Source organism: Fonsecaea multimorphosa, assembly GCF_000836435.1.
Source record: "Fonsecaea multimorphosa CBS 102226 unplaced genomic scaffold supercont1.18, whole genome shotgun sequence".
NCBI classification, from domain to species: domain Eukaryota; kingdom Fungi; phylum Ascomycota; class Eurotiomycetes; order Chaetothyriales; family Herpotrichiellaceae; genus Fonsecaea; species Fonsecaea multimorphosa.
Window position 1 is genome coordinate 355,327 of NW_015971652.1, and position 24,978 is coordinate 380,304.

At 52.3% G+C, this 24,978-nt stretch overlaps 8 protein-coding genes across 8 annotated transcripts; 4 read left to right on the forward strand and 4 right to left on the reverse strand.

Moving 5' to 3' along the window:
- Positions 1–512: 512 nt before the first annotated feature.
- Z520_08277 (uncharacterized protein) lies at positions 513–1,872 on the forward strand (the record flags this gene model as incomplete). The annotated part of the gene is made up of 2 exons (XM_016778774.1): positions 513–1,292; positions 1,342–1,872. The coding sequence occupies 2 exons, from the start codon at positions 513–515 to the stop codon at positions 1,870–1,872; spliced, it is 1,311 nt and encodes a 436-aa protein (XP_016630145.1).
- A 1,747-nt stretch (positions 1,873–3,619) lies between these two features.
- On the reverse strand, positions 3,620–4,783 carry Z520_08278 (uncharacterized protein; the record flags this gene model as incomplete). The annotated part of the gene is made up of 2 exons (XM_016778775.1): positions 3,620–4,547; positions 4,611–4,783. 2 exons carry the CDS (start codon positions 4,781–4,783, stop codon positions 3,620–3,622), a joined length of 1,101 nt encoding a protein of 366 aa, XP_016630146.1.
- A 477-nt stretch (positions 4,784–5,260) lies between these two features.
- Positions 5,261–7,650, forward strand: Z520_08279 (uncharacterized protein; the record flags this gene model as incomplete). The annotated part of the gene is made up of 4 exons (XM_016778776.1): positions 5,261–5,411; positions 5,506–5,777; positions 5,882–6,370; positions 6,451–7,650. 4 exons carry the CDS (start codon positions 5,261–5,263, stop codon positions 7,648–7,650), a joined length of 2,112 nt encoding a protein of 703 aa, XP_016630147.1.
- Positions 7,651–9,858: 2,208 nt separating this feature from the next.
- Z520_08280 (uncharacterized protein) lies at positions 9,859–10,923 on the reverse strand (the record flags this gene model as incomplete). Its single annotated transcript, XM_016778777.1, has 1 exon — positions 9,859–10,923. The coding sequence occupies one exon, from the start codon at positions 10,921–10,923 to the stop codon at positions 9,859–9,861; it is 1,065 nt and encodes a 354-aa protein (XP_016630148.1).
- A 1,161-nt stretch (positions 10,924–12,084) lies between these two features.
- Z520_08281 (uncharacterized protein) lies at positions 12,085–13,279 on the forward strand (the record flags this gene model as incomplete). Its single annotated transcript, XM_016778778.1, has 5 exons — positions 12,085–12,281; positions 12,405–12,668; positions 12,819–12,877; positions 12,934–13,043; positions 13,097–13,279. 5 exons carry the CDS (start codon positions 12,085–12,087, stop codon positions 13,277–13,279), a joined length of 813 nt encoding a protein of 270 aa, XP_016630149.1.
- Positions 13,280–13,600: 321 nt separating this feature from the next.
- Z520_08282 (uncharacterized protein) lies at positions 13,601–15,350 on the reverse strand (the record flags this gene model as incomplete). Its single annotated transcript, XM_016778779.1, has 2 exons — positions 13,601–13,729; positions 13,860–15,350. The coding sequence occupies 2 exons, from the start codon at positions 15,348–15,350 to the stop codon at positions 13,601–13,603; spliced, it is 1,620 nt and encodes a 539-aa protein (XP_016630150.1).
- A 1,164-nt stretch (positions 15,351–16,514) lies between these two features.
- Positions 16,515–18,653, reverse strand: Z520_08283 (uncharacterized protein; the record flags this gene model as incomplete). Its single annotated transcript, XM_016778780.1, has 1 exon — positions 16,515–18,653. One exon carries the CDS (start codon positions 18,651–18,653, stop codon positions 16,515–16,517), a length of 2,139 nt encoding a protein of 712 aa, XP_016630151.1.
- A 1,473-nt stretch (positions 18,654–20,126) lies between these two features.
- Positions 20,127–24,612, forward strand: Z520_08284 (uncharacterized protein; the record flags this gene model as incomplete). Its single annotated transcript, XM_016778781.1, has 3 exons — positions 20,127–22,810; positions 22,860–23,399; positions 23,448–24,612. 3 exons carry the CDS (start codon positions 20,127–20,129, stop codon positions 24,610–24,612), a joined length of 4,389 nt encoding a protein of 1,462 aa, XP_016630152.1.
- Between the last annotated feature and the right edge of the window lie 366 nt (positions 24,613–24,978).

Sequence of the window (24,978 nt, forward strand, 5' to 3'; positions counted from 1 at the left end):
GTCTTGGCCCATCTGCAAGAACCCCTTGCTTCTTTGTTCATGAGATTGGTACGCAGAGCTGTTTAAGAGCCGTCCGTAGCAATTTGAAATACCTCCGTGAGACATTCCACCTAGCGTTAAAGGGAGTGGCTGGAGCGCCTAGACGGTATCTCGCTCAGTCGAACGCTTCTCGAGCCCTTTGCTCAAGAGATACCGTGTTAATATCTGCCAAACATGTCTTCAAAATGGGGTCTTGGGCCTCCTGCCTACGAAACACCGTGTTACTATCTAGTAAAGATATCTTCAAAATAGTGTTCCTAGCCCTCTACTCATGAAACATCGTGCTGCTATCTGACAAACATGTCTTCAAATAGGAGCCTGGAGCTATCTGTCGCCCATGTCTTTAGATTGGGATGCGAAAGTCTTATTACATGGCCTTTCTTCCCATTAAGAGCGAGCAAACATTCAAACTTCAATCCATTTCTCTACTCAAGAAGCCATCTCCCTGTACGTTCCATAACACTCCAAACAAAATGCCACAATCCAAGCCTCATCCTGATGCGCTCTTTTCGCTCGTGCCCCTTAATGCTGAGGCTGCAGCCACCTTGAAACATCCGCACAACATTCACCTCGTCTCCGTCTTCACAGATCCTGAGAATGGCATCGAAACCTTCGGAATTGATGTGGGTCTGCAAGTCAATTCACCATCAAACTATACCCTGGCGACACTTGGGCGCAGTGGCACAGACATCACACTGGAAGGTTCAAGTATCTCGCGCATCCAGTGTTCTTTTGAGATCCATGAAGAATTTGGCACCGTGCTCCTCTCCGACCGATCAACTACTCAATCGACCCAGGTCTTCGGCGAGAATGCTATACCCTTCTTGTCAGGCCAAACCCGTCGAGTCATTGTTGCCAAAGGTGTGAACACCACCTTGGGTATGGCTGGTGCTGGATGCCAAGTACTTCTGTTCAAGCTGGTATGGCACAAAGAAGCCCACAACTGGAAAGACATTGTGAAAACTCGAATTGAAAATCTTTGTCTCGCGCGGACGGTGGACGATACGCCAACTGCGGCATCTTCTAGATACCTTACAAGGATTCACACACAGGCTGCGTCAAGTTCAAGGTTCAGGTGTGCTCGACTCAACCGCTTAGGGGCGGGTAACTTCGGGGAAGTCTGGAGGGCGATTGCAGCAGACTCTGGCATGCTTATGGCTGTCAAAACCGTGAACAATCGGGCGTCTTGCAAGAATGATATGGAATGGAATTCGGTGAAGCGGGAAATCAAAATTCTAGCCAAACTGTCTCATGTCAGTCCTCCCCTTCTTTCCCTAGATACCACCTGACTGACCATAATAGCCGCATATTGTGGGGTATATAGGTGTTCAGCCGGTCTTGGAACATGTCGACATATTCATGGCCCTGAAAGATGGGAGTGTCCAAGATTTGGTTCATCAAAAGGTTTTCGAGCAACCAATTTTTCCACACCCAGCCGACTTCCTCCTTCATCATGTCCTAAAGGGGATCGACTATCTCGAGACCCAGAATATCGTGCATCGTGATCTCAAACCGGAAAATATCCTTTTCACCAGGACGGGAAAATTCAACTTCCACTTCACAATCGCGGACTTTGGCGTGTCAAAATTCGCGAGCAATGCCAGGACTCTGGTGGGAACGCTCCCATATGCAGCCCCTGAGGTTCTGTACGACACTTTTGGTCCCCAAACTTCAAAAGCAGACGTTTGGTCTCTCTTCGTCACTATAGCCTACGTTATTGACGTGGATAGCTACCAGGGAAAAGGCCCTCGCACACCCAAGGAGTCGATCAACGACGTCCTAGCTGCCGCGAAAAACGGGAAATTGGTTGACCTCAAGACATGGCCATTCTAGATTCTGGGAAACGAGCTTCGGCTGCTCAGATGCTACAGGGGCTGTACCACGAACCGGGGCCAACCAGGCCGCCTGTTCAGGTTGGCGGACCCTCGCATGGCCCCAGTGTAGACCATACTTCGTCGCCAGTTCCAAAGGCGAGAAGTTTCGCACTTCGAACAAATGGAAAAGCCAAAAACGGAAAGATTCAAATAAATAGGCTCCGGCGACCTGGTCTCCGCCCAAGATGAGACGAAAAGAATATCTCAAAACGCACATGGACTTGTACAGGGCTATTTGATAGGTGGTAACCTTCTGGTGCCGACCTCCGGCGGGCTGATGATTTATTTTGCTGTTCGCATGTCATATGAATCTCCACATTGTATGTACGTACATCTTTTAGCGATGTTAGTGTTTTGATCAACAAGGCTCCATAAATGGTATCAGCAACTCTCTTCGTAGGACGGCCAGCTTCTCCGAAGCGCCCGCCGGCGTGTTTTTACCACCAGCAGCATTCATGCTAGCTTCCTGTTCCTGGACGTAACGGAGACCTCGGCCACTGAGACAATATTGTGCAGGCTGGAAAGTAAGATTTTCGAGATTCTCCCAAGCAGCTATCCTGTCCCTGGCCGAAGAAGCATATTGAGAGCCCACAAACCTTGATGCTCAGATCCAGGTTATCCAGGGCTATTGCCGCACGTCTGTCTTCGGCGATCATTTTGTACGAGACGTCATGAAGTCTTTTGTTCGGATGAGAATCAGTTGTCTCAAAGTCCACGGCTACGTGAACACGAGTCAAGTTCATCCAAGGTTATGACACCTACTACGTTTACATATATCGTGATAATCACCAGCATAAGCAAGTCTCAAGTAGCTTGTCCTTCGCGAGAGAAGAGGTGGGAGATGAGTATTGCTTCGCCTCTGGCAAAAGGAGCAATGTTGCACTGATACAAATGGTTTCCGACATGTGTCGAGCTATAGACGGTGGAAATCTCTCAGTCTCCCAGCATTGACCACGTCATCGGCAGCTCAAGGCCAGCATAGTCTGTTTGGGCGAGAGTGAAGCTGTTACCGAGTGAGGATTCTCTTGCGCATTGTTCCTCGATCTTATCAATACTCTTGAGTGGGAGCTCGTGGCACCAATTTGGGAGAATATCGACAAGGCATGCTGAGTCCACAGCGCCATAGTATAATACAGTGTTTGGTTATGTACCTCTACCACTCCATTCATGCAGACGCTATGAAACGGCTGTTCTTGCGGAGCCGATCGCCGAATTTGAAGAGTATCCAGGGAATGGGAAGGAGCGCCAAAGATAGGAAAGCAAACACAGATCCGGCCCAATGGATACCCAATCTCTCATACATCTGAATTGTAAATAGAGGGAACACTGCTCCGAGAAGGTATCGAAAAGATCCATTCGCAGCGAGAGCTGTTACAGAATGAGTACTAAACCACATAATGCAAAACCAAAAAAAAAGAAGGGAATTTACCAGATGCAGCAACGCCAGCCCCGTATGACTCAACAAGGTACATTATCGAGGACAGCTTTGAAGCAAAAGTGACTCAGTAAGAGATTTCTGACGAGCTCGAGGGAGAATGGACTACTTACAAACACGATAAAAGCACCAAGACCAAAAGGGATACCACTTGCCATAAGTGCTGCCCATTGGCCGCCTCGGTGAGTCTCCCATGCGTACCTGCAGTGTTAAGAAGGGCGGGAAATATTAGCTTACTGAAATCTTGATTTCAGCGGTCGGCAGGAAGATATCAAACGAACCAGAAGAGTCCAATGGGCAAGAAGATGCTTCCAATCATAGCGGCGTACAGTCGGTGCTCCGGTGCTGGACGGCCACCTGATGCTTGCCGCACAGCTCGAGCATAAAGCGTCTTGTCAACTATGATGTGCATGACAGCAGCCAGACCATAACCGACGACCACGCTGATGAAAGACAGGCCAATCTGTCGAGTGTTGAAACCATAGTCTAGTTCATAGACATAAGTGGCACTCGCAAAAAAGCTGAAAACCACTGCATATGCATATCCAGTGTATAGAGTTATTGAGAATGCAATAGCCTCCGTGGTAAGCATGGTCATTGAACGGAGCACTGCCGCCCTGAGTGTCGACAAGGCCAATTGCACCAGGCGGAAACGGCCTGAGTGTTTAGCACTGTGTTGGACCCGAGAGTCAGAAGTCTCTTTCATGAAGAGGACTAAAATCCAGATGGGCGAGCCGATCAAGGCTACCACCCACTGAGTCCATCTCCAATCACCGTGGTACTCGTGCATAACATATGCTCCTGTCAGTGGGGCCAGTGACGGCCCCAAGAAAGGACCGCAGATGAAGAGAAGCCTTGCCAACGCTCCAGCTTTTTCCGTACCCCAAACATCGAGGATTGTTCCCGCACCGATAGCAACTCCAGCTGATCCCAAAAATGCACAGAGAAACCGGCAGATTAAAAGTGTGGCAAAATTTTGTGCGGCTCCACAACCTCCTGCAAACGCAATGATGCTCGATGAGGTTACCATGTACAGCCAACGACGACCAACAAACTCTGAGAGGGGCGCCATAATGAGGGGGCCGAATGCCAAACCCAGCATGTATAGGGTTCCTGGGAGGAGGGCTGCGGTACGATTGATGTTGAACTCGGCCATGAATGCAGAAGTGGCAGGAACTGTGACGGATGCGGAAAACGTGCTTCAGTTGATCATGACTTGGTCAGCAGTATATAACGTGGCCCTTGGCTTGTTCAAGACTTACATCAAAAAGGCCAAGAAGCAAGGAATAGCAGTATGATAAATTTTCATCCCCAAACTCCAGCTCTTCGCATTTATGGGCCTGTGGGGTTCATCTGGCTCATTCGTTGAACCTGAAGTAGGTGAGGAGCCGCTGTTCCTTCCGTTGGCACCTTTCTCGACAACCACATCTGACATGATGAATGGAGTTGACTATCGCCGATGCGTAATGAGGTCAAATAAGAGGCTGTCTGCTGTCGAGAAGTGAATAGAAGACACAGGTTAGTCTGTGAAGTGCGGATTGTTACCATTCTGATTGACGGGTTGGAGTGACAACGATAAACCTTTATACTAGTAGTACAACCAGCGGATTTCCTCTCACACCTTTTTGGTCTTTCTTCCCCTTTTTGTCTTGTTCGGGATACAGGGATATGAGGCTGCTGGATAGTATGTACAGCCGTAGATCTATTCCTCCGTCGCCGCTGAAAGATGATTGGCCAGCATCCCTAGCTCCAGGGAATTCGGAGCCAGCACACCGAGAAAGCCGGTGAAGCAGACAAGATTGCGGACCTCTCGGCACCGAGACATGGAGAGATGGAGGAGTCCATCTTTGCACAGCTGCTGGAATCAATGACAATTTTGTTCCTGCGCAGGCCCTTTCCCAAAGTGTGAACAATGAACAGTGTGTGCATAAATCATGGCAAGAGTCCAAAAGAGGCCCTCTACCTCTTCCGACAACAAGAACACGGCACACCCATTTCGGAGCTCGTCCCCGCAAAGTCACAGAGCAGGGGCACGTTCCTGTCGGAATTGTCATCAGCGAAAGGTCCGCTGCGACCGCGGCGTGCCTTGTACTAACTGCACGAGGGGTGGTGTTCCCTGTGTGTATCCCACGAAGCACACTGACGTGGCACGGAAAGATCCCACTCTCCGAAACATAGCCGACCGCCTGGAACGACTGGAAGTTTTACTATCGGGATCTGCTGAAAGCGGTCAGGTCACCATAGGTTCATCCGCAGGTGGTGGCGGTGAAAAGCCTCAGACTCAAATCCAGGCTCAATCTAGGACGAATGTCGATACAACCAGAACTGCAAAACAACTCCACAACGAGACGACATGGGAGCTATTATTGAATGATGAACGAGTTGCCGGGCATGCGAGCAATTCGAATTTCGAAAGGCTACCACAGGATGTGAGTCTGGATTGGTGCGTAGAGCTCATTCGAGTTCTACTCCCATCTCTGAACGTCTCATACAGAGGCGTCCAAGGCTCAAGCTAATGTAATGTTTACGTCAGGGAGAAAACATTCATATGACTCAACCGAATGACTCCGAAACAGCACCTCTGCATCTTCAGAAGAGTATAAAAGCTCATCACACTCTTCCTCCCCAGGCAGATCCTTGTGATCCTTTCGACAAGCTTTCCGATGTGCTGAAATTCTACCCTGATACCCAGCTAGCCCTTCAATTGTGGAACATATACGTCAAGTCGGTCGACCCGGTCCTTAAGATTCTGCATGTACCGACTGTCCAGACTACTGTTGTTGCAACCATTCTGGACCCCCGATCTGCACAACCTTCAACAGTGGCGCTTACGTTTGCCATCTATTATGCCACCGTCACAGCCCTCGTTCACGATAGTACCAATAATGAACCCATTCACCTACCCTGCGAGGGGCTAACGCTCTTGAGCCGCTATAAAGCATGCTTGGACCAACTTCTCACAGTCAATGACCTCCTGATTCACTTTGAAATGACCTCACTACAGGCTCTCGCAATTTACGTCGTAAGTACTGAGGCTAGCCTTGGAATCGATCATGTGTCCCTCCTCGGTTGGCCTATCTGACTGACCACTTCAAATTTTAGACCTGTTTACGGGCCCATGAAGTCGGCCGGCGGGTATGGGTCCTCAATGGTCTGGCCATCCGCCTCGCCAAATCAATTGGCTTGCACCTAGATGGTGCCTGCCTCCAACTAAGCCTCTTTGAAAGCGAAATGCGTCTTCGTCTCTGGTGGCATCTATGTGTGCTCGAGTCTCGTGCACCGGAGGATCAAGGTTTTCAACCCACAGTTGATATCATGAACCCGAAATTGCGGCTTCCCTTGAATGTGAATGACGATCAAATCTGTCCAGACATGACACACTTGCCAATGGAGTCGGATGGTTGGACGGACATGTCTTTCTTTCTCATTCAAACCGAGTCGTGCCGACTACTCCACCCAATTCTGGATCCTCGAGACCAGCATCCTGTAGATGCTCTCCTTAGTATCACAGATAAGCGCAAGATGATGAAGCAGCGTGGCGAATATTTGTCAGCCAAATATGACGGGGCGAAATCCCCTCTATCGCGCATCGCATATCAACATCGCGAGGCCGCTCGCAAGAAACTAGAGTTCGTGCTGCAGCTACAGGAGATTAGTGTGCGACAGCAACAAGGTGCACCAGATGACCCGACTTCTGACGTGCTCAGGTCATCTTTCAAGTTGGCCTGCGATGGGCTGGAGATTACCTACGTTTTGTTGAAGGAAGGCCTTGCTTCGAGATTCAAATGGTTCTTTAACCTGTATACGCCGTGGTACGCCCTCGCCTACGTTCTGCGCTGTCTCTGCGGTAACCCTTGTGGGGTTCAGACAGAACGTGCCTGGACTTTGATCGACGAACTCTTCCCTCGTGCAATGAGTCTCCATAGTCATTCGATGGGGACTCAGGATGACTATGGGCACGGCAGGATTTGGAGACGTCTCAATCTGATGCGACATCAAGCTTTATCGCTGAGGCGACAAGTCCAGCTGGGCGTGGCCCGTGCAAAGGTCGGGACCCAGCCGGCGAGCAGTGTTGAGCAGCTTCCTTCGCAGCTTCACCCCGATCCTAAGATCCCGCTGCCCACCGGCATGACAGCAACAGCGGATGGAACCTCCATATTCCCCGAATTAGGTCAAGAGTTCATGTCTGATCCGAATATGTTTACATCTCTGGATCTAGAGATGCCTGAAATTCCAATTTTACCGGATTGGGATGCCATTTTGTATGGCCGCCTATACGATGATGGTCACGAGATAAATTGATCTTGCTTCATCAGCCATTCTGCTGACTCCTCACAATCTTGACGTGGTATCGGGAGCCTGTGGACGGGGAATCGTCGTCCTTAATTTTGAGAGATACAGGAAGGTCTCTAAAGGTACAACATGCGGAGCGGGGGATTGCTGCGGGCGGTAAGCTTGATCACGAGAACCAGGTTTTGCGATGGCATTGCTCTGCCTGGCGTGGCCGGTGATGAGATAGATGGCGACGGGCGGAATGGCCACGTCCGTGACAACCAGCAGTAAGAGTGAAGCAAGAGAGCGCCGACAGCAATCCAGGTTGATAGAAGAGAGTATCGCGAAGGAGCTGTCTGGCATCGATGGTTAGTCGGGTTTCCAGGCATGGTGCCTGGGAAGTTGTCGAGGTATCTTTGAATAGGTCCGTTGAGAGAAGCATTCCCGGCTTCAGTCCGATAGTGAGTCCTTCCGAGAAAGTGTTTAGCGTGATACAGGCGATAGTTGGAGTTGCGGTCTGCTGCCAGATGGAGCTAAATGGGGGACTGAAGTGGTAGAACATGAGGTACTCGGTAAAGAAGCCACTAATCCTCGTCGCTAGCATTCTTTGCCGAGTGCCTGGTCGTCTCCGCGGCCTATTTGTATCGGCCTCATCTTTTTCCGTTCCGGCCTTGGCGCAATGCTCTTCTCCAATCCAGCCTTGACATCGACTTTTGTCCTTTCGTCTTTCATTCCAGCAACCTATTTCCCTCGCTGACCTCATCATCTTTCTTAGAACTTTGCTAGCCAGCGATAGTCTCGATGACTACGCCTTGATACAAGGCTCACCCCGTTTTTCTGCCCTCTCCGTGCGCAAATCCATGTTCACTGCCAAGCAACCAGCCATGGCATCGCAATTACTGCCGTTAGGTAGGAATATTCCATACAAGCAACCACGTCTCGCCTTTATCGCAGAGCATCGGGAAGAGTCAGGGCTGACCAGGCTTCCGGTGAGCAGAATTGATCGACAAGTGTGTCGGATCGAGGATCTGGATTGTCATGAAAGGCGACAAAGGTACGTACTGGGAACCCAAGTTTAAAACCTATCGGTCTCGGGCAGGCTAGAAAACCTACGCGCGTCGTCTTGTCGACGGGCAGGCCCTTGGTCACTCCACCGGGCGTTTTCAACCTGGGGTTTCTGTTTCCCCCTCCGTTTATCTCCCGGAGGTCCTCGCATTCGGATCCAGATTCCACTAACCTTGAAATTCCCCGATCTGCAGAATTCGCCGGTACCTTGATCGGGTTCGACGACTATGTCAGTAAGTATTTGACCCGGCTGGGCCCCGTTCTGGCATCCATCTCCTATAAGAGAGCGGAAATGTCCAAACGGAGCGTGCAAATATCAGGGCGCGCCAGCTAACACATGCAACTTTGCTATTCTCTGCATATAGACATGGTACTTGAGGACGTGATTGAATTGTAAGTCTCTTCTGTTTCCTTCTCCTCCTTCTCTTTGGCAGTGGCATATCCTTGTCCTCCTCCGCGCACATTTCATCCGTCTCCGGCTTGAGCTTGAGCTTGATTCGAGCATTTTGTTCAAGTAATGACAAGGCTGACGTGAAACCGAACAAGTGACTACACCGGCGCTCAAACGCGACTGCCCAAAATTCTGCTCAACGGGAATAATATCTGCATGGTAAGTGTATACTCAAGTACACCTACATATTGCTTCCCAGCCGATGCATTGTCGCCCAGCAATCGGCTATCTTTCCTTTCATCCCCTCTCTATTTCTTTTCTCTGCAGCTTCCTTCGACTCCCGGGAACAATCTTCATACTGCACGCTTTTTATTGTTCCCACGTCGGTCGGCTGATTCTGGGGATAGTTGATCCCCGGCGGAGAAGGGCCGGTCCCTGCGACTGCTTCATGAGAAAATGTTGTATTTCACAGTGGGAAATGAAGCCGTTCCGAAAAGCCACACGCTCAAGATTTTGTTGCGATTACGCGAAGCAAAAGGGCCCGGAAAGGGGCGAGATGCACTGCGAGGGTCCATGTTATTCGCGTGAGACTCGGAGGGGTTTCATTGAAAGGAAAGTCGCAACGAGGGTGATACTGTGTTCACAGACAGTGTAATACCTGATAGGACGTTGATGGCTCGAAAATTACAGGTCCTATTTGAGCAAGGCAAAAAGCCAATCCAACAAAGAGTCTGCGATCCACCACCAAGATCGTACCGAGTCGCACAGCAAGAAAATCATCTTCACGTCTTGCCGTATTTCGAGGCAGCCCGCTGCAGAACCTGTATGGCCTCCTGCTGGACGCTTCGCACAATATCCCCCGCCGACATGATCTCTCGCACCAACCCTATGCCCGTGCCTGCGTAGGTGGTCATCCTGCCCTCGGGACCCCAGCCTGCATCGCCCATCTCCATCGCCTCCTTGTAGAGCTGCGTGTTCTCCTTGTCTCCCATGCCGCCGTGCACCGCGTCCAGATAAGTCCGATTGATCACACCGCGGCCAACATACGTCTGCGGCCAGCCGTGGATGCCTCTGACGGTGTCGTAGATGGTGGTCGAGACGGTGCTTGTCCCGCCGTCGGTGACTCGCAACACTTCGTCCTGGTAACCCTTGGCGATGACGGCCTCGTTGCACGCGAGAAACCGAGTGCCCAAACAGACGCCGTCTGCGCCCAGTGCCAGCGCCGCCGCGGCACCTCTTCCATCCATAATCCCGCCGGCTGCCAGAACGGGAATGTCGATCTCTTCACTCTCAAACGCGTCTCTCACTTCGGGTAAAAGCGTGAGCAGACTCGCCCGCTGCACGAGTCCGTGGCCGCCGGAATCCGAGCCCTGCACAATCAAGACGTCCGGCTTCGTCGTCTTGGCGACTTCAATCGCCTCTGCCACGGTGCCGACCTGGACCCAAATCTTGGTGCGCCCGTCGGTGAGGTGGCGGATGGCTTTGGCCCAGTCGAGGAGGTCGCTGAGGTGGGTGGGCGCGAAGAACCATACCGCCGCGACGGGATGTTTCTCCAGGGCCTGAACCAGGAGCTGGAGGTCGCTGCCCCAGTTCTGGACACCCACGCCAATGGGCAGCAAGCCCTCGTGGAGGGGCAAGTTTGTGGATTTTGCATATTCCGCTGCCTCAGAGAGGTTCTGGAGGAGGGAAGAGAGGTCGAATCCACCCGCGAGGAAGCCAATGCCGCCGTTTGCCGACACAGTGACGGCCAGACGACCCATGGTGATTTTCATCATCGGTGCCGCGACGACCAAAGGGTGATTGGGGGATGTCCATGGATAGTCATTGTGAAGCGCATTGGACGTCATGCTTCAGCCAGCTCCTGATGTGATGCAGGTCGCGATAATGCTGCACAGAAGGTGGTCCCAAACAACTTACACAGCTTCAGGGACGTAGATATAGATCTGTCAAGTGGGGGAGAAGACGCACTCAAATATCAAATCTCTGCGGACTGCTGAGGGTGCAGCTCTTTGACCAGCGTTTTCGTATCGCAAAGGCGGGAACAGCATTGCTCGAGATAGCGAATGAAGTCTCAGCCTGGAGTCAGCAGATGGAAGTTTCCACGCGGCCGGAAAGCAAGCTTGGTAGCGGCCATTCCCAATAGGTCTCGAGAACGGCAATGCCTCATGCTGCGGAGACGTCGTTGGTTGAACTCTGTCCCTGCATGGAGCGAAACCAACACCAAGCAACGAACAAGCAACTGGCAGTGCGGAATCCAGTTGCTGCCAGGTCACGTGGTGCTTGGCAATTTTGTATAGTTTGCAGCCCTATTCATCGAGTCCGACTTTTCAGATGAATGGCGCCAGAAGTGAAGGCGAGTCACTCTTTCCCGACATACACCGTCTTCTCGTTGCTGTCGCTCTGTATCCTTCGACCCGATAATCAGCATTTTACCTCTTCGTTCACCCGAAACGCTTTTGATTTTGACCAATATTACACTTCGCCCCTTTCTTAGCCCATCTAACTGAGAATCTCTTGTTTTTCCTACTCTTTTTTGGACCTTCTTGGGTATTTTCTCGCTTGGTTTGACAACATGAACGCCCCCGACCGGTATGTCCTCAGATTTCCTCATGTTCTCGGTCTTGCTCTGTCTCGTTGTCTTTGTTGGAACTTCACCGTTTGGGAACCGAGGAGGAAGGAGGTTTAAGAGGTGGTTTAATCGCACACAAAGAAACGAACCAAAGAGCAAACATCTTCCGACCGTCCCAATCCTCTGATTTAGCTCAAACGACTGGATAACATGTTTGGACGACTTTCCCCCAAATGCCATGTTGGCTGCCGTGATGGTTTCCTGGAAGACTGCCTGCCTCAAAGAACCTTGGTCTTGGCGCTCCTCTCTGCCTCAGGCTACTTGGATTCAGACCTCACCTTTGCCATCTGCCTCCCCATCAACTTATCCTTCTTCGGACCTTCATCATTTCTCAGAACTGTTCTTCAAGCTCCTCCTGTCAGAGATATTGTCATCAACCATGTCCGACACCTCGCCCAACCAGGCTGCGGCCACGGGAGACAAGACTCCTCCTCGGGATGCTCTCTCACCTAGACGAATTGCCGCTGGCCAACTTATCCCAGTCGAAGGCCAGCTTTGGCCCGACCATCCAAAGAATAAACGCATGGGGAGAGTCAATGCTGGAGTTGACACGAATAGTGTCAACATCCCGGACGAGTAAGTTTCAGTTCCCCCCGGTCGCGCCTACTCTGGCTTCTGGACTCTGGATCATATCTGGAACCTGGACTTGGACCTGCTCCGACCAAGTAAACCTCGACTTGTTTTGACACGGCTTCATAGTGATGGATTAACGGACACCAAGACTGCCACCAAGGACATCGTCGAAATGACCGATACGGAAGATCCTGGCCCGCCTTCTGTGCCTGTTCCGGCTTCCCGGCCTTCGCCCACCAAAGCACGCCCGAATCACACTACATACCCTGGCGCCGGTCCTGGTGGCTTACCAATAGATGGCTTGGCTTGGAGAAACCACCCAGCGAATCGTCCCTATCAGTTTTTCTCCGTTGAGCAAACGCATCACGAGGAGATCAACAGACATGAATGGTGCGCAGTTACAAGAATAGACGATACCTGGACTGCGTCCTTCGCATGTTTCCTCCTTGAATATGCACAAACGCTGCCTGCAGTCTAACATGTTTACTTGCTTTCCATGTTCGAGGTGTAGGCTAACACGCGCTGACTGGTGTTCTCCAGCACTGAGGCTTTCCTTCTTGGAGATGATGAAAAGAAGATTGAGGAGAAGATCGACACTCGTGAGTACTTGCAGCGACGGCATTCTTCTACGAACCTACTAATATCCACTCTCCAGGCACTCCAAACACTACTATCTTCACCTTCAACAAGGAAGACCACACCCTCGCCAACCTTCTCCGCGACAAGCTTTTGAAGAACAGTCACGTCACCTTCGCCGCCTATCGGGTGAGTTATGAAAAGAGTCCGGATTCACAAGCATTCTGACGCGAGCCCTTCAGATCCCCCATCCTCTTTTCGCCAAATTCGAACTTCGAGTCCAGACCGACGGCGAAATCACACCCAAGGAAGCCGTGCTGGCCAGTTCCCGCGACTTGGTCAATGACCTGAACGTCCTCAAGACCAACTTCACCAGAGAATACGAACTCAGAAAGATGGTTGGCGGTGCACAGAACGGACAGTGAGCAGATGGCCGGGGTTGGCCCCTCGAGGAAACAACGTGGCTCTCACATCGGGATTCAAATACGAGATTGATGGATTGGCGATACCCTGTACCATTAGCGGTGGGGCTGGAGTGCTGGACTTGGGCGTTGGACGGAAGAGGCGTGCTATCTCAACTGTGGTGGAATTTGCAAATTACCAAGGCTGCATCGCATAGCGCATCGGATAGCAACAACAGCAAGCAACGGAATAATGTGATATGCTGACTATGGAATTGCCAAAACAAATCCCTCTACCTCCACACGAGACTGGTGCTAGCCCTGCATTCTCTCCCACTACCCATGCTATGCGCGTGTAAACCCCTTGTAACCTTGCTGGGCACACTCATTGATGGTCTTGTAGTAATTTGCCACGCCGCCAAGATAGATGAGCGGCTCCCTTGGCTTCCCGGGGATATTGTCACCCATATACCACTAATAGCAGCAATCGAACTCGTCAGCAAAAAAAGCTCAAATGCAACAATCAACCGGAAGAAAAGAAGCCAGGCACGCAGAAAGTTGAGAAAGAATCACGGCACACGCTACCGGGTAGGTATCAACTTACCGACTTTGTCTTGGGCAGCAGCGTCTTGTTGGCAATCTCCCAGACGTCCTGTGCCCACTTCTCTTCCACGTCCGGGTTGGCCTCGATCCTGGAGTAGCCGGCGGCGTCCATGTCCTTGACCATCTGGACGATCCAGTCGCCCTGGACCTCTGCGCAGGTGGGACCGTTGCAGAGCGCCGTCGGGGCCTGGGGTCCGTAGGTGAAGAACATGTTTGGAAATCCGGAGACGCAGAGGCCCAGGTACGTTCTTGTTCCGGTTTCCCACTTCTGGGCGAGTTTCCGGGCGGAAGAGGTGCCGGTGATGTCGATTTGTTTGAGGCCGCCGGTGATGGCGTCGAAGCCCGTGGCGCAGACGATGTAGTCGAACTCGAATTCCCTGTTGTCGGCGGTGCGGATGCCGCGGGTAGTGAACTCGACGATCGGTGTGCGGCTCATGTCGACCAGTGTGACGTTGGGCTGGTTGAAGATCTCGTAGAAGCCGTTCTCCAACGAGATGCGCTTGCAACCGAACGCGTGCGGCTGCATCTCCGGCGCGAGGGACTCGTGGAGGTCCGCGTCGTGGATGCGCGCGCGCACTTTGGCTTTCCAGAAGTCGTACGCTTCCTTGTTGGCTTTTTCGTCGATGAGCATGTCGTGGTAAGTCGCGAGCCAGAAGTGGAAGTCCCCCTTGGCCCAGAGCTCTTCGTACGTCTGCCTTCTTTGCTCGGCCGTGTCGTCAAAGGTGGCCCGTGGCAGGAAGTCGAACGAAAACCCGCTGAAGCACCTTGGCCGTCCTGCGAAGAGGTCCGGATACTCCTTGTGTGGGATGGTCTGTTCGTCGCCGGTGTATTCGACCTGTTTCATCGGCAGTGCCAGGTTTGGTGTTCGCTGGAACAACACAAAGTCTGACGCCACCTGGCTCAATTCCTGCGCAAGTTGGACGCCGGTCGATCCGGTGCCAATGACCGCGATCTTCTTACCCTTGAGCTCGGGTTCCTCTTTAGTCCAGTACGAAGGGTGAACAAAGGTCCCGCGGAATTTGTCGATGCCTGGCCAGTCGGGGACATGTCTCTTGGCTGAGAACCCGGTGTTCAGTAGTAGGTACTTCGCAACAAAAGTTTGGCCTGTCGAAGTCGTTACGTGCCATTTGGCAGTCTCTTCGTTCCAGGTAGCCGCCGTCACCATGGTATTGAATATGGCGTCTTTGTCTAGATCCCATCTCTTTGCGACAAAAGCGAAGTAGTCTCGAAGTTCGGCGCTGCCGGGGAACCGCTGCTTCCAGCGCCAGTCCTTCCAGAGCAAAGGGTCTGAAAACTCGTAGTGAGGAATCGTCGAGTCCACACGGGCGCCCGGGTATCGGTTCCAGTACCATACACCGCCCCAGTTCGAAGCGCTGTCAACAACCTTGACCTTGTAGCCTTCCTCACGTAGTCTTTTCAACTGGTAGACTCCACCAAAACCGGCTCCCACAATGAGCGCATCGAGCTGGATTGGAGGCGGTAAAGAACCCATCCCCGTTGTTCCAGGGACGAGGGCAGTGTTTTGGACGAGGAACTGAAGTGTTCGAGGGGAATTGGGAGGAAAGACTTAAACGCGTTGCCGATGTAAGCACAGGCTCCTGGAAGGACATATTGAACTTCAGTATCAAGATCTTCATGCTTTAAGTACCAGATGCTCTCCATAAAGGAGATGGTGAGCTCAATTCTCCGCCCAATGAATGGCGTTGCCGACGGAGGGACAAGGAGCTTCTGTGCGGAAACACCAACGGACATCCTTGATTCCAATACATCTCACCTATACTCGGTCTCCTGGACGGCTGATAACCCTCAAGTTGGACAAAGCCGCCGTGTCGAATCAAAGGTGACCGACTCCGTAAGTTCTGCTAGAATGATGAAGTCCATAACACCGGGCAACGTATCATGGTTTCCGAAATGCAAAATTCTGTCTAAGCCATCCGAAGGGCTATCACATTTGGAGATACATGCGATCACCAGAAATCTCGTCACCTGGTTCTTCTCTCTCACCGGAAATGAAGCTAGTTCACAAAAGCTTTTGTAGTAATAGGAGTCATTAAAAGTATGGATGTACGAAGGGACCGCTCGGATCATGTACCATGATTGGAAATTGATCGATGTAGGGCCGCCTGTGAGATCAAACGTGTGGTCTGTAACTGACAGGTCTCTGCAAGGCTGAGAGTGTGCATCGAAGCTGACAGGGCTAACCCGACTCGGCCCACCCCCGGCCCTCCGCATAGCTGAGGGGTTTTCCGTAGCAAATATCGTTGTTATCGTGGACGAATGGTGTATCCCTCGCTCCAGGATGAATCTTGACACCAGCAGGAAGATGCAGTCGGCAGTGTATTGTGGGGTCGGGAACATGGGGGGTGTTCCATCGGAAGCACCATCGGTTTTCGGCATTTCCTCTTATTGGCTTGCACAAATGCATAGTAGGTCGACGGTCTTCGGAAGTGGTCGTCAAGCCGAAGACACCGTGCTGAAATATCGTGCTTGGGACCATCAAGTTAATAGAGACACATTCCCGGGGTCTTTCCACAAGTTTTGATGGTGACCTATATGTTCAGCTTCCTTTCCGGCCTGCAAGCCAGCAAGCACTAGCAATATCGCAGAACCAAATGTCTGAGCAGACAACGTATCGAGGTGATCTCAATATTCGCTCTTAGCCCAGAAAATCGCGCTCGTCGATCATCGAAAACAGGGGCACGTTGTCTTCGTAGGAGCCGAACCATAATGTTCTTGGAGACATAGCAGGCAACATCGAAATGTCGTCCTGGAAAGTTGGAAGACCAGCAATCGCCTCTATATTGATATTGTTCATTTCCGTGCAGTCGAGCATATTCAACCCAACATTTCCGCTGTTGACACCGGTGAATACATCGGTCAGTCCCTGGTCCGTAGCATCATGTGGCTCTGTATGGTTGAATACATTTGGTCGACGTGGGTCTTCGATGTTGTCGACAGAGCATTGATCTCCTTCTGGAGTATTTGTCATAAAGGAAACTTCCTCGTTATCCGCTTTGTGAATCTGTCCAAACATCCCACTCACCAATTGAGAGTGCATTGCCATGTTCTCCTTTGCTTCCTTCATCACATAGGTCCTGCACGCATCTAGTAGCGATTGGAGAATCACCAAGTTCCTTTTTGCGACAGCATCGTGCGGAAAGAGGGCGAGTAACTTCAGTGCGGTACAAAGTCTGTCATCTAAGGGATAGATCTTGTACAAATCGCCAAAATAAGACAAGCCCAGAACGAGACCCGCGACAAAAATCGAATTGACAACAAAAGGAAGTCGCTTCGGTATCCCTTCGAACTCAAGTAACTTTCTCAGCACATTCACTGTGCTGATCGCAGAGTTGACACATGCATGAACTTGAATTCGGTGAGAAGAATTGAGAGGGTCAGGACTCCTTTCTCCATCTCCGCAATTCTGCGACTTAAGTGCAATGCGACTGGAGATATATTCCACGAAGAAGGGCCGCGTGAGAAGTATGATAGTCCAGTAGTATGCCTCATGGACGTGTATCAGGCCAACGTTTGGCAACCGGCCCTCGAGGAACTCCTCATCCTTGATGCTGTCAGTATCTAAACTGCTTTGAAAGCGCACCGTCCACCGCCGATGATGCTGGCTGATGTTCTGGAGAGTTTCAGTGGAGATCATGCGTTTTGCATATATGTCGGTCAAGATCTTTTCGAAAATGGCGCATAGATCTACTGATGGGGAGTAATTCTCGCCCAGCTCTGTGTTACGTGTTTCTTCGGTCGCCGGAGGCCTTCCTAACGAGGCGCTCATGAAAAGGTCGAGGATACGCATGACTTTCCAGACCCTCTCCCGTGTTTTTATCTCGGCAGGATTGAAAAGCCCACCAAGGTCAGACCGATGCAAACCAAGGGCGTAAGCGGCACGAACGGCTGTCCCAAGGTACATGAAGGCAGCATTCCTTCGCGACGCTCCAAGCAGGTACATGGTGATCATGGCGTATGCTTGTACAGTTGGAATACTGGGATCCTCCATGAAATATGAGGCTGTGAGATACCGGCCATAATCAAAGTAGACGTTAGCCAGTGTGTCTTTGTCCTCTGGACATGTCTGGGCCCCTATGGCACACACAAGATAGTATATTGCACTCAGTACAGACGTGTAGTCCGACCGGCCATCAAGCCAATTCGAAAGATTGTCGAGGAGGTCACTCTCGTCGAAGAGGTCCAGCACACAATTCGTAGCCAATGAATAGCGACGAATCAAATAGGCTGCCTCATCAAAACTCGGTTTGGCAGGAGGTTCGTGGTCAGTCGCATGGTTCCATTTCGCGAGGCCCTCAGGTGCCGACTCGACCATCTGGTATCGGAAAGGATCGTCGACGAACGCACACGGTCCTATGGATGTTCCAACAAGACTGCATACGTTCTGAAGCAGCGACAAGTCTGCTGAGTCCCCAATGAACATGTATTTGCCTTTGGTGTCTTGTATGAGCCGGGATGTCTCGAGAACAGAAGCCGTAGAACCATTGCTCATCACCAGGCACAGAGGATAGAGAGACTCCCGTGATGGTCCATCTTCCACATTCCGACCTCGACTGGCTGCCTCGACGGCCACAGATCCTTCGCGATTGACGTTATAAGACTCTGTGGGACGGGTGGACGGCTGCCGAGGCTGAGATTGACAAGTCCGAGGAACACCACGTTCGATGCAGCGAGCGCAGGGTCTGTTGCCTGAACACTTCTCCTTGCGGCGCTTGCAAGTGCTGCATGCTTCGGCGCACCGATAGCGACGCCGCTTCGCAGCCGTGTTCTTGATCATCGTAAGAAGATAGAGTGATTGATCGAGAGCTTCAAGACACCGCAACTTGGTCTGCCTGGTATGAAATTGCTTAGGTAAAAAGAATTAGCGGCATTCCAGGTATATGCCCCATTTTGATGCTTCGTAGAACCTCGGCCAAGCCGGTCCTTCTGACTGCGGGACTGAGATCTTGTGGAGATCAGAGAATGTCGCAACAAACCGTAGTGGAGCCTTCTTGATCCTTGACCCGACCTATTCAGGTTGACATTGGACAGAGCAAGACGATTGCCAGGTAGACCTGCTCCTTGAATAAGGATAGTCGATATTGTTTATGCCATAACTGCTGATTCTTCTTGACCCATATAGACAAAGTCTACTCTTAAAGCTTCGGTGAGACAATCACTTATCGGTGCCGCATCCGGGGGGAAGGATTGTCTGGGGATTCCGGGATCAAGGTTTGGGGGGTTGCTTGTTCCTCCGCTAGGGGGAACCCCGTGCTTCCCCAGTTTCCATTCAGCCGGTGGACGACCACGGTGCTTCTTGACTGCATAATGTTTCAAACGGGCGGAGCGGACCAATCAAGGCGACATATCGAAGTGCTGTGGGCAATCAAACGGGTCGCACGGCTGAGGTTCTTTCAACCCTACCTACATGTAGGTACCTTTGGAGTATGAAGTCAAAACATGACGGTCGATTTGTTTGGCCTATGGAGAACCTGTCTATGCGGTGCCTCTCTGTTCCGGTCTTTTGGCATCTTGAGTAGGTAGTGATTATGGCATTGAACAAATGAAGACAGCAAAGATGAAGTAGCGGAGAGGATTGTCAAGGGTGGCTGTCTGGACGCAAAAGCGAATGATGTGAGTCGGCCGAGATTCGTCGTCTGTAGGTATCTAGTAGAGTCCAATGACACTGCTCTGAGACGTCTGCTTGCTTTCCCTCTGTTACTCACACCTGGAGGGATGAATGCGTTCTTTGATTCTCTAAGACTGTTTGTGTCAGCAACATGTGCTATGATGATGTTGTCTCAACTGCGTAAGTCGAAGCCTCGGACATATTGGACAACATCGACATGGACAAGCTCTTGGAGGGCTCGCTGAACGATCCGAGCTGCAAATATCTGAAGGTGAAGTATGCTTGTCTGCACATTCTTTGCTTCCCTGCGCAGTTTGCAGCGAGAAAGCTCTACTTAAAGCAGCGACATGCCCAGTCTCCCTTCAGCAACGAAGCTCTGTTTAAAGCAGCGACATGCGTAGCCTCAGCCTCAGCGACAGTGTTGGAGAGCCTGAGGCCCTGAGGCCTCGAGGCGTCAGAGGCAAAGACCGCGTCAGTGCAGCGTCAGTGCAGCAACCCACCGTAGCCCAGAGTCGGCGAGGTCGGTTAGTAGTGCTTCTGAAACTCTGGCTGTCGCTCATCTCACCCAATTCCCATCCCCAATTTTCCCATCTCTTCTGTCTCTCATCCGCTTTCTGCATTGTGTCTCGTTTGTTTGCAAGCATGTATTCGTCTTCGAATTCGTTTTTGGGCGGTACAAACTCTGCGCGCCCTGGTCCTGCGCCTGGAGGCTTCGGACCACAGCAATCGTTCGGCTCGTTCAATCAAGCTCCTCCGCAACAGCAATCGCCCTTTGTTCCGCAGCCCACCGGCTTCCCCGGTCAGTTGCAAGCTCAACAGACTGGCTTTCCAGGTTTTCAGCAGCAGCAGAGTTTTCAAGCTCCTGCGCAGCAACCTCAGTTTACGGGCTATCCTCCTCAAAACCAACCCCAACAACCCCAGTTTCAACAGCCTCCTCCCCAGGCGCCAGCTTTCCAGCAACAGCCCTCCTTCCAAGCTGCTCCTCCACCTCCTCCAGCTCCTCCGCAGCAGCCACCGGCCGCTGCTCCTCTCCGTCCCCAGCAGACTTCGGCTCAGATCGCGGCCTCTTTTACTCAGGGCTCGAGCACCGCGCCTGCGGCAAGGAGGAGGCAGAGTAAGAGCTCCAGCAGGATCCCAAACATTCGGCTGTCTTTCATCACTGCTACCGATCAGGCAAAATTTGAGCAGTTATTCAAGTCTGCCGCGGGGGATGGCCAGGCATTGAGTGGAGAGAAGGCCAAAGATCTGCTTCTAAGGTCAAAACTGCCCGGCAGTGCCTTATCGCAGATATGGATCCTCTCGGACACTACAAAATCAGGCCAGCTCCTTTTCCCGGAGTTCGCTCTCGCCATGTATCTGTGCAATCTGAGCTTGACTGGAAAGGAGCTGCCTAGTGTGCTTCCTGAGAAGATCAAGAACGAGGTGTCAAGCATGGTCGATATCATCTCGTTTGGAGTACCAGATGAGAAGCCTTTGCCGCCGACGCGGTCGAATATGCCGAACTTTGATGCTCCTCTAAGGCAGAATGCTGTTTCTCCCCCAGCTCCTCAGCAGCCAACCCCGCAGCAGCCCTCAAACCAGCAGCTTTTGTCACAGCTCACTTCCCAGCCGACGGGCTTCTACAATCAGGCCACAGGGTTTCAGCCCGGGCTCCAGTCGCAGCCCACGGGCTTTCCAGGGCTACCACAGGGACTGCAGGCTCAACCCACTGGTTTTGTGAATCCCGCTCAGCCTGCTGGTTTTGGCGGCGCTCGGCCTTCGATGTCCCTCATGCCCACTGGTGGCTTTGGTTCTAATGTTTCACCGCAACAGACAGGCCCTCTGCAAACGCAGCCGACTGGCCTTCCTGGCCAGTGGGGCTTTGTGAACACGCCTGCTACTGGTTTACCAAACATCGAGGCTCTTCAACAGCGTTTGATGCCCCAATCTGGTCGCGAAGCCGGTGGCTACACAACGCAAGGCCTGTCTGGGAGCGCGAAGATTCCTTGGGCGGTCACCAAGGACGAGAAAAGGATCTATGATCAGCTATTCAAGGCCTGGGACGGCCTCGGCAGAGGTTTCATTGCAGGAGAGACAGCAATTGAGATTATGGGTCAGAGTGGTCTGGAGAGATCCGACCTGGAATCGATTTGGACATTGTCTGATCCTAACAACAAGGGTCGGCTGAACATGGACGAGTTCGCTGTGGCGATGCACCTTATCTATCGGAAGCTGAACGGGTACCCGATCCCAGCGCGACTACCCCCCGAGCTCATTCCCCCATCTACAAAGAATTTTAATAGCTCTATTGATACCGTCAAAACTCTCCTGTCCCAGGACGCTGAGGCCAGAAAATCGTCGGGCGCATTCTTGCAGCCACAAAAGACCGGTGTGAGCTATTTGAAGGATCATTCGTTCCGCAGCGGCTCTGCATCACCCAACTTTGGCCGCAAGGATGCGACTGTCTTCCGCAACAATGACGATGACGTTGGATATCGTTCGAGTGCCAGAAGACGCCTTGGACACGGAGGTAGAACCCCTTCCCCGGCGCCATCATCGGATATGGGAGAGAGTGTCTATGATGACTTGACGCCCGATCAAATCAGGAAGAAGATTCGGGAGAAGAAGATCTTGCTCGACGCCACCGACTTCCAGGATGAGCGACAAGCGGATGATGATGATGTCTTGGACCGAAGGGATAGACGAGAGGCTGAAGACCTTTTCAGGCAGATCCGACGAATTCAAGACGATATCGATACGCACCCCAATTCTGGATTCGCTGGCGGCGATACAGGCGCAGAGAGGAGGGTAATGAGAAGAGAGTTGCAACGATACCAAGATCGCCTGCCAGCGTTGGCGTCAGACGTAAGAAAGGTGGAGAAAGAAATTGCTGAAGCCAAGCTACAACTTTTCCGCTTGAAGGACGCCAAAGCTCACCCGAACAGTGCCTCCAACATTGTTGGAACTGGACCCAATGGGACGGTCACCGAAGCCGACCGCATTAAAGCACGAGCGCGCGCCAGAATGCAAGCTCGAGCTGCTGAGCTTGCTGGGCGCCCTGCCCCTGCTGCAGATGACGAAGCTGGTGCGCAGAGTCGCTTGGAGCAAGAGACTTCCAAGGTCAAATCGGAACAAGAACGGCACGAGGCCATGACTCGAGATGTTGAGGAGAGTGTAAAAGACTTTGTTACGAGCCTCGAAGATGGGTTACGGGACCAAGGCGAGAATGCGACCCAGGAGCACGAGCGTAGGAGGTGGGAGGAGGCTCTTGGCGTGGAAGATGAGATCAAAGAACTCATATACGACTTGCAACGGGGCAGCAGGACCGCAAAGATTCGGAAAGAAGAGTAAGACCCGTGTGAATGCTGATGAAGTACGCGAAACTGACATATGCAGACAATCCCGCCCAGCCAGAAAATCGTCCCGCGACTACTCTCACGAGGAAGCCAAATCCACAAATGGTAACTTGCCTTCGCGACCAGCTCCCACATCGACCCCGTCAACCTCTTCCGTGACAACAGGCCAGTCTCATCAGGATCGCATTGCGACTGCAAAGGAGAAGGCTCTGAAACGTATCCAAGAGAGAATGGCTGCTGCTGGTATCAAGCCAGCTGGGGAGTCTAGTGAAACTCCCCAGCAGCGCCAGGAACGCGAGAAGCAAGAGAGAGCCGAACGACTTCGCAAAGCCGAAGCCGAAGATGCCAGGCGTGAGCAAGAACGACAGCAGAGACTCGCCAACGAGGGAGTAACGCCCCCAAGTCCGAAAGCAGAAAAGAAGCCGCCTCCTCCGCCCACTCGAAAGCAGAGACAAGACAGCACAGATTTTTCTGCGAAGAAGGCTGCTGAGGCAGCAGCCCGGGCAAAGGCAGAAGAAGAAGCGGCTGCACAGATTAGGGCAGAGCAGGAAGCAGAGGCGCGGGAACGCGAACGATTGGAGTGAGTATCTATCATTCATTTGGAGCGACTCTACTAACATTCAGCTAGGGCCCAAGCCAAGACGCAAGAAGAGGAGCTTGAGAAGGAACGTGAGGCCGCTCAAGCCCGCTTGCGAGCTCTTGAAGAGCAAGTTAAGGCGGGTAAGGTAAAGAAACAGGAAGAAAAGGCCCGAAAGAAAGCAGCAGAGAAAGAGGCCAAGGAGAAGGAGGCCAAGCTTGCTGCGCAAAGAGCCGAGCTTGAGGCGGCTAGAGAGAGAGAACGGCAACTTCAGCTTCAACTTGAGCATCTTGGGGACGAGTCGTCATCCGAGGATGATGATGAGGGCCCACAACAGGCTACGCCTCAGGAGAGCACTCCCGCAACCAGCCAAATGCTGACTGGCTCAGTCGCTTCACCACCACCAAGCACTGCTGCTCCGGAACCCTATGCCAGCAGTGGTTATGAGCCTACCCCAGTGTCTAGCCCTCCGGCTGCCGAAGAATCGAGGAACCCATATTTCCGAAAGCTGTCCCAAACACAACCGTCAGAGAATGGAAAGCCAGTCTTCTCCCCGCCGCCTATTCCGCAAGCTCAGACGTTCTCGCCTCCACCAAGCGCTCCTCCTCCGCCTGCGGAAAGCCTGCCCTCGACTAACCCTTTCCACCGAATGGCTCAACAAGAGGCCGCGAAGCCGTTGACTCCCAGCTTTACCGGTGCCCAATCGCGGCGTCGTCCCGAAGAGGATGAATGGTCTGCTGCCGGGTCCGAAAAGGATGAAGACAGTGATGACGAAGCCGACCACCCCGGCGGAGGATCAGCAAAGCATTTGGCTTCCATTCTGTTTGGCACAATGGCACCACCCAGACCACTGTCCGCCATGGATAGCAAGCCTCAGACGCCTGTCCAAGAGCCGCCACCCGTTCCAGGTGCATTTGACTCCGGCTCCGCTCCGCCGCCTCCACCGATCCCCGGAACTGGTGCACCAACGGCACCACCGCCTCCCCCTCCAATGCCAGACTCTGTTGCTTTCAATGCACCACCGCCACCTCCCCCTTTCCCGACCTCCGATGCTCCTGGAGGTCCGCCGCCGCCTCCGCCGATGCCCGCTCCAGCCCGTGCTGGAACTGGTGACATCGGGGCTTTGCTGGGAGAGATTCAGAAAGGTAAAGGGCTGCGAAAGACTGAAACGAAGGACAGGAGCGCAAGCGCTGTCGCAGGAAGAGTCCTGGGGTAAATGACATGTTGGGGCAGATGAGCGACGAGAGAGAGATTAGAACATACCGGATGAGACAATCAGACGCCATAACTTGAACATAACCTGAATATTTCTTTCGCTGCGTATCACTGAAACCACTGTAAGAGTAGAACTAAGCGGTTGGCAGGTGTGCACGGCCAGCAACTAGAGATGCCAACGGCTGAGGTGTTGCATATTCGCCGCCACTACACGTGACAGAAGGATGTGGCTGCACTAAACTGTTTTGGGACATGTCAACAAATGACTCCAACTGTTTTAACGCTCACAACAAGCTTCGGCCGAATCTACAACGACAGATCAGACGATGGCGACACGAAAAACACACCCTTGACATAACGAGAGAGG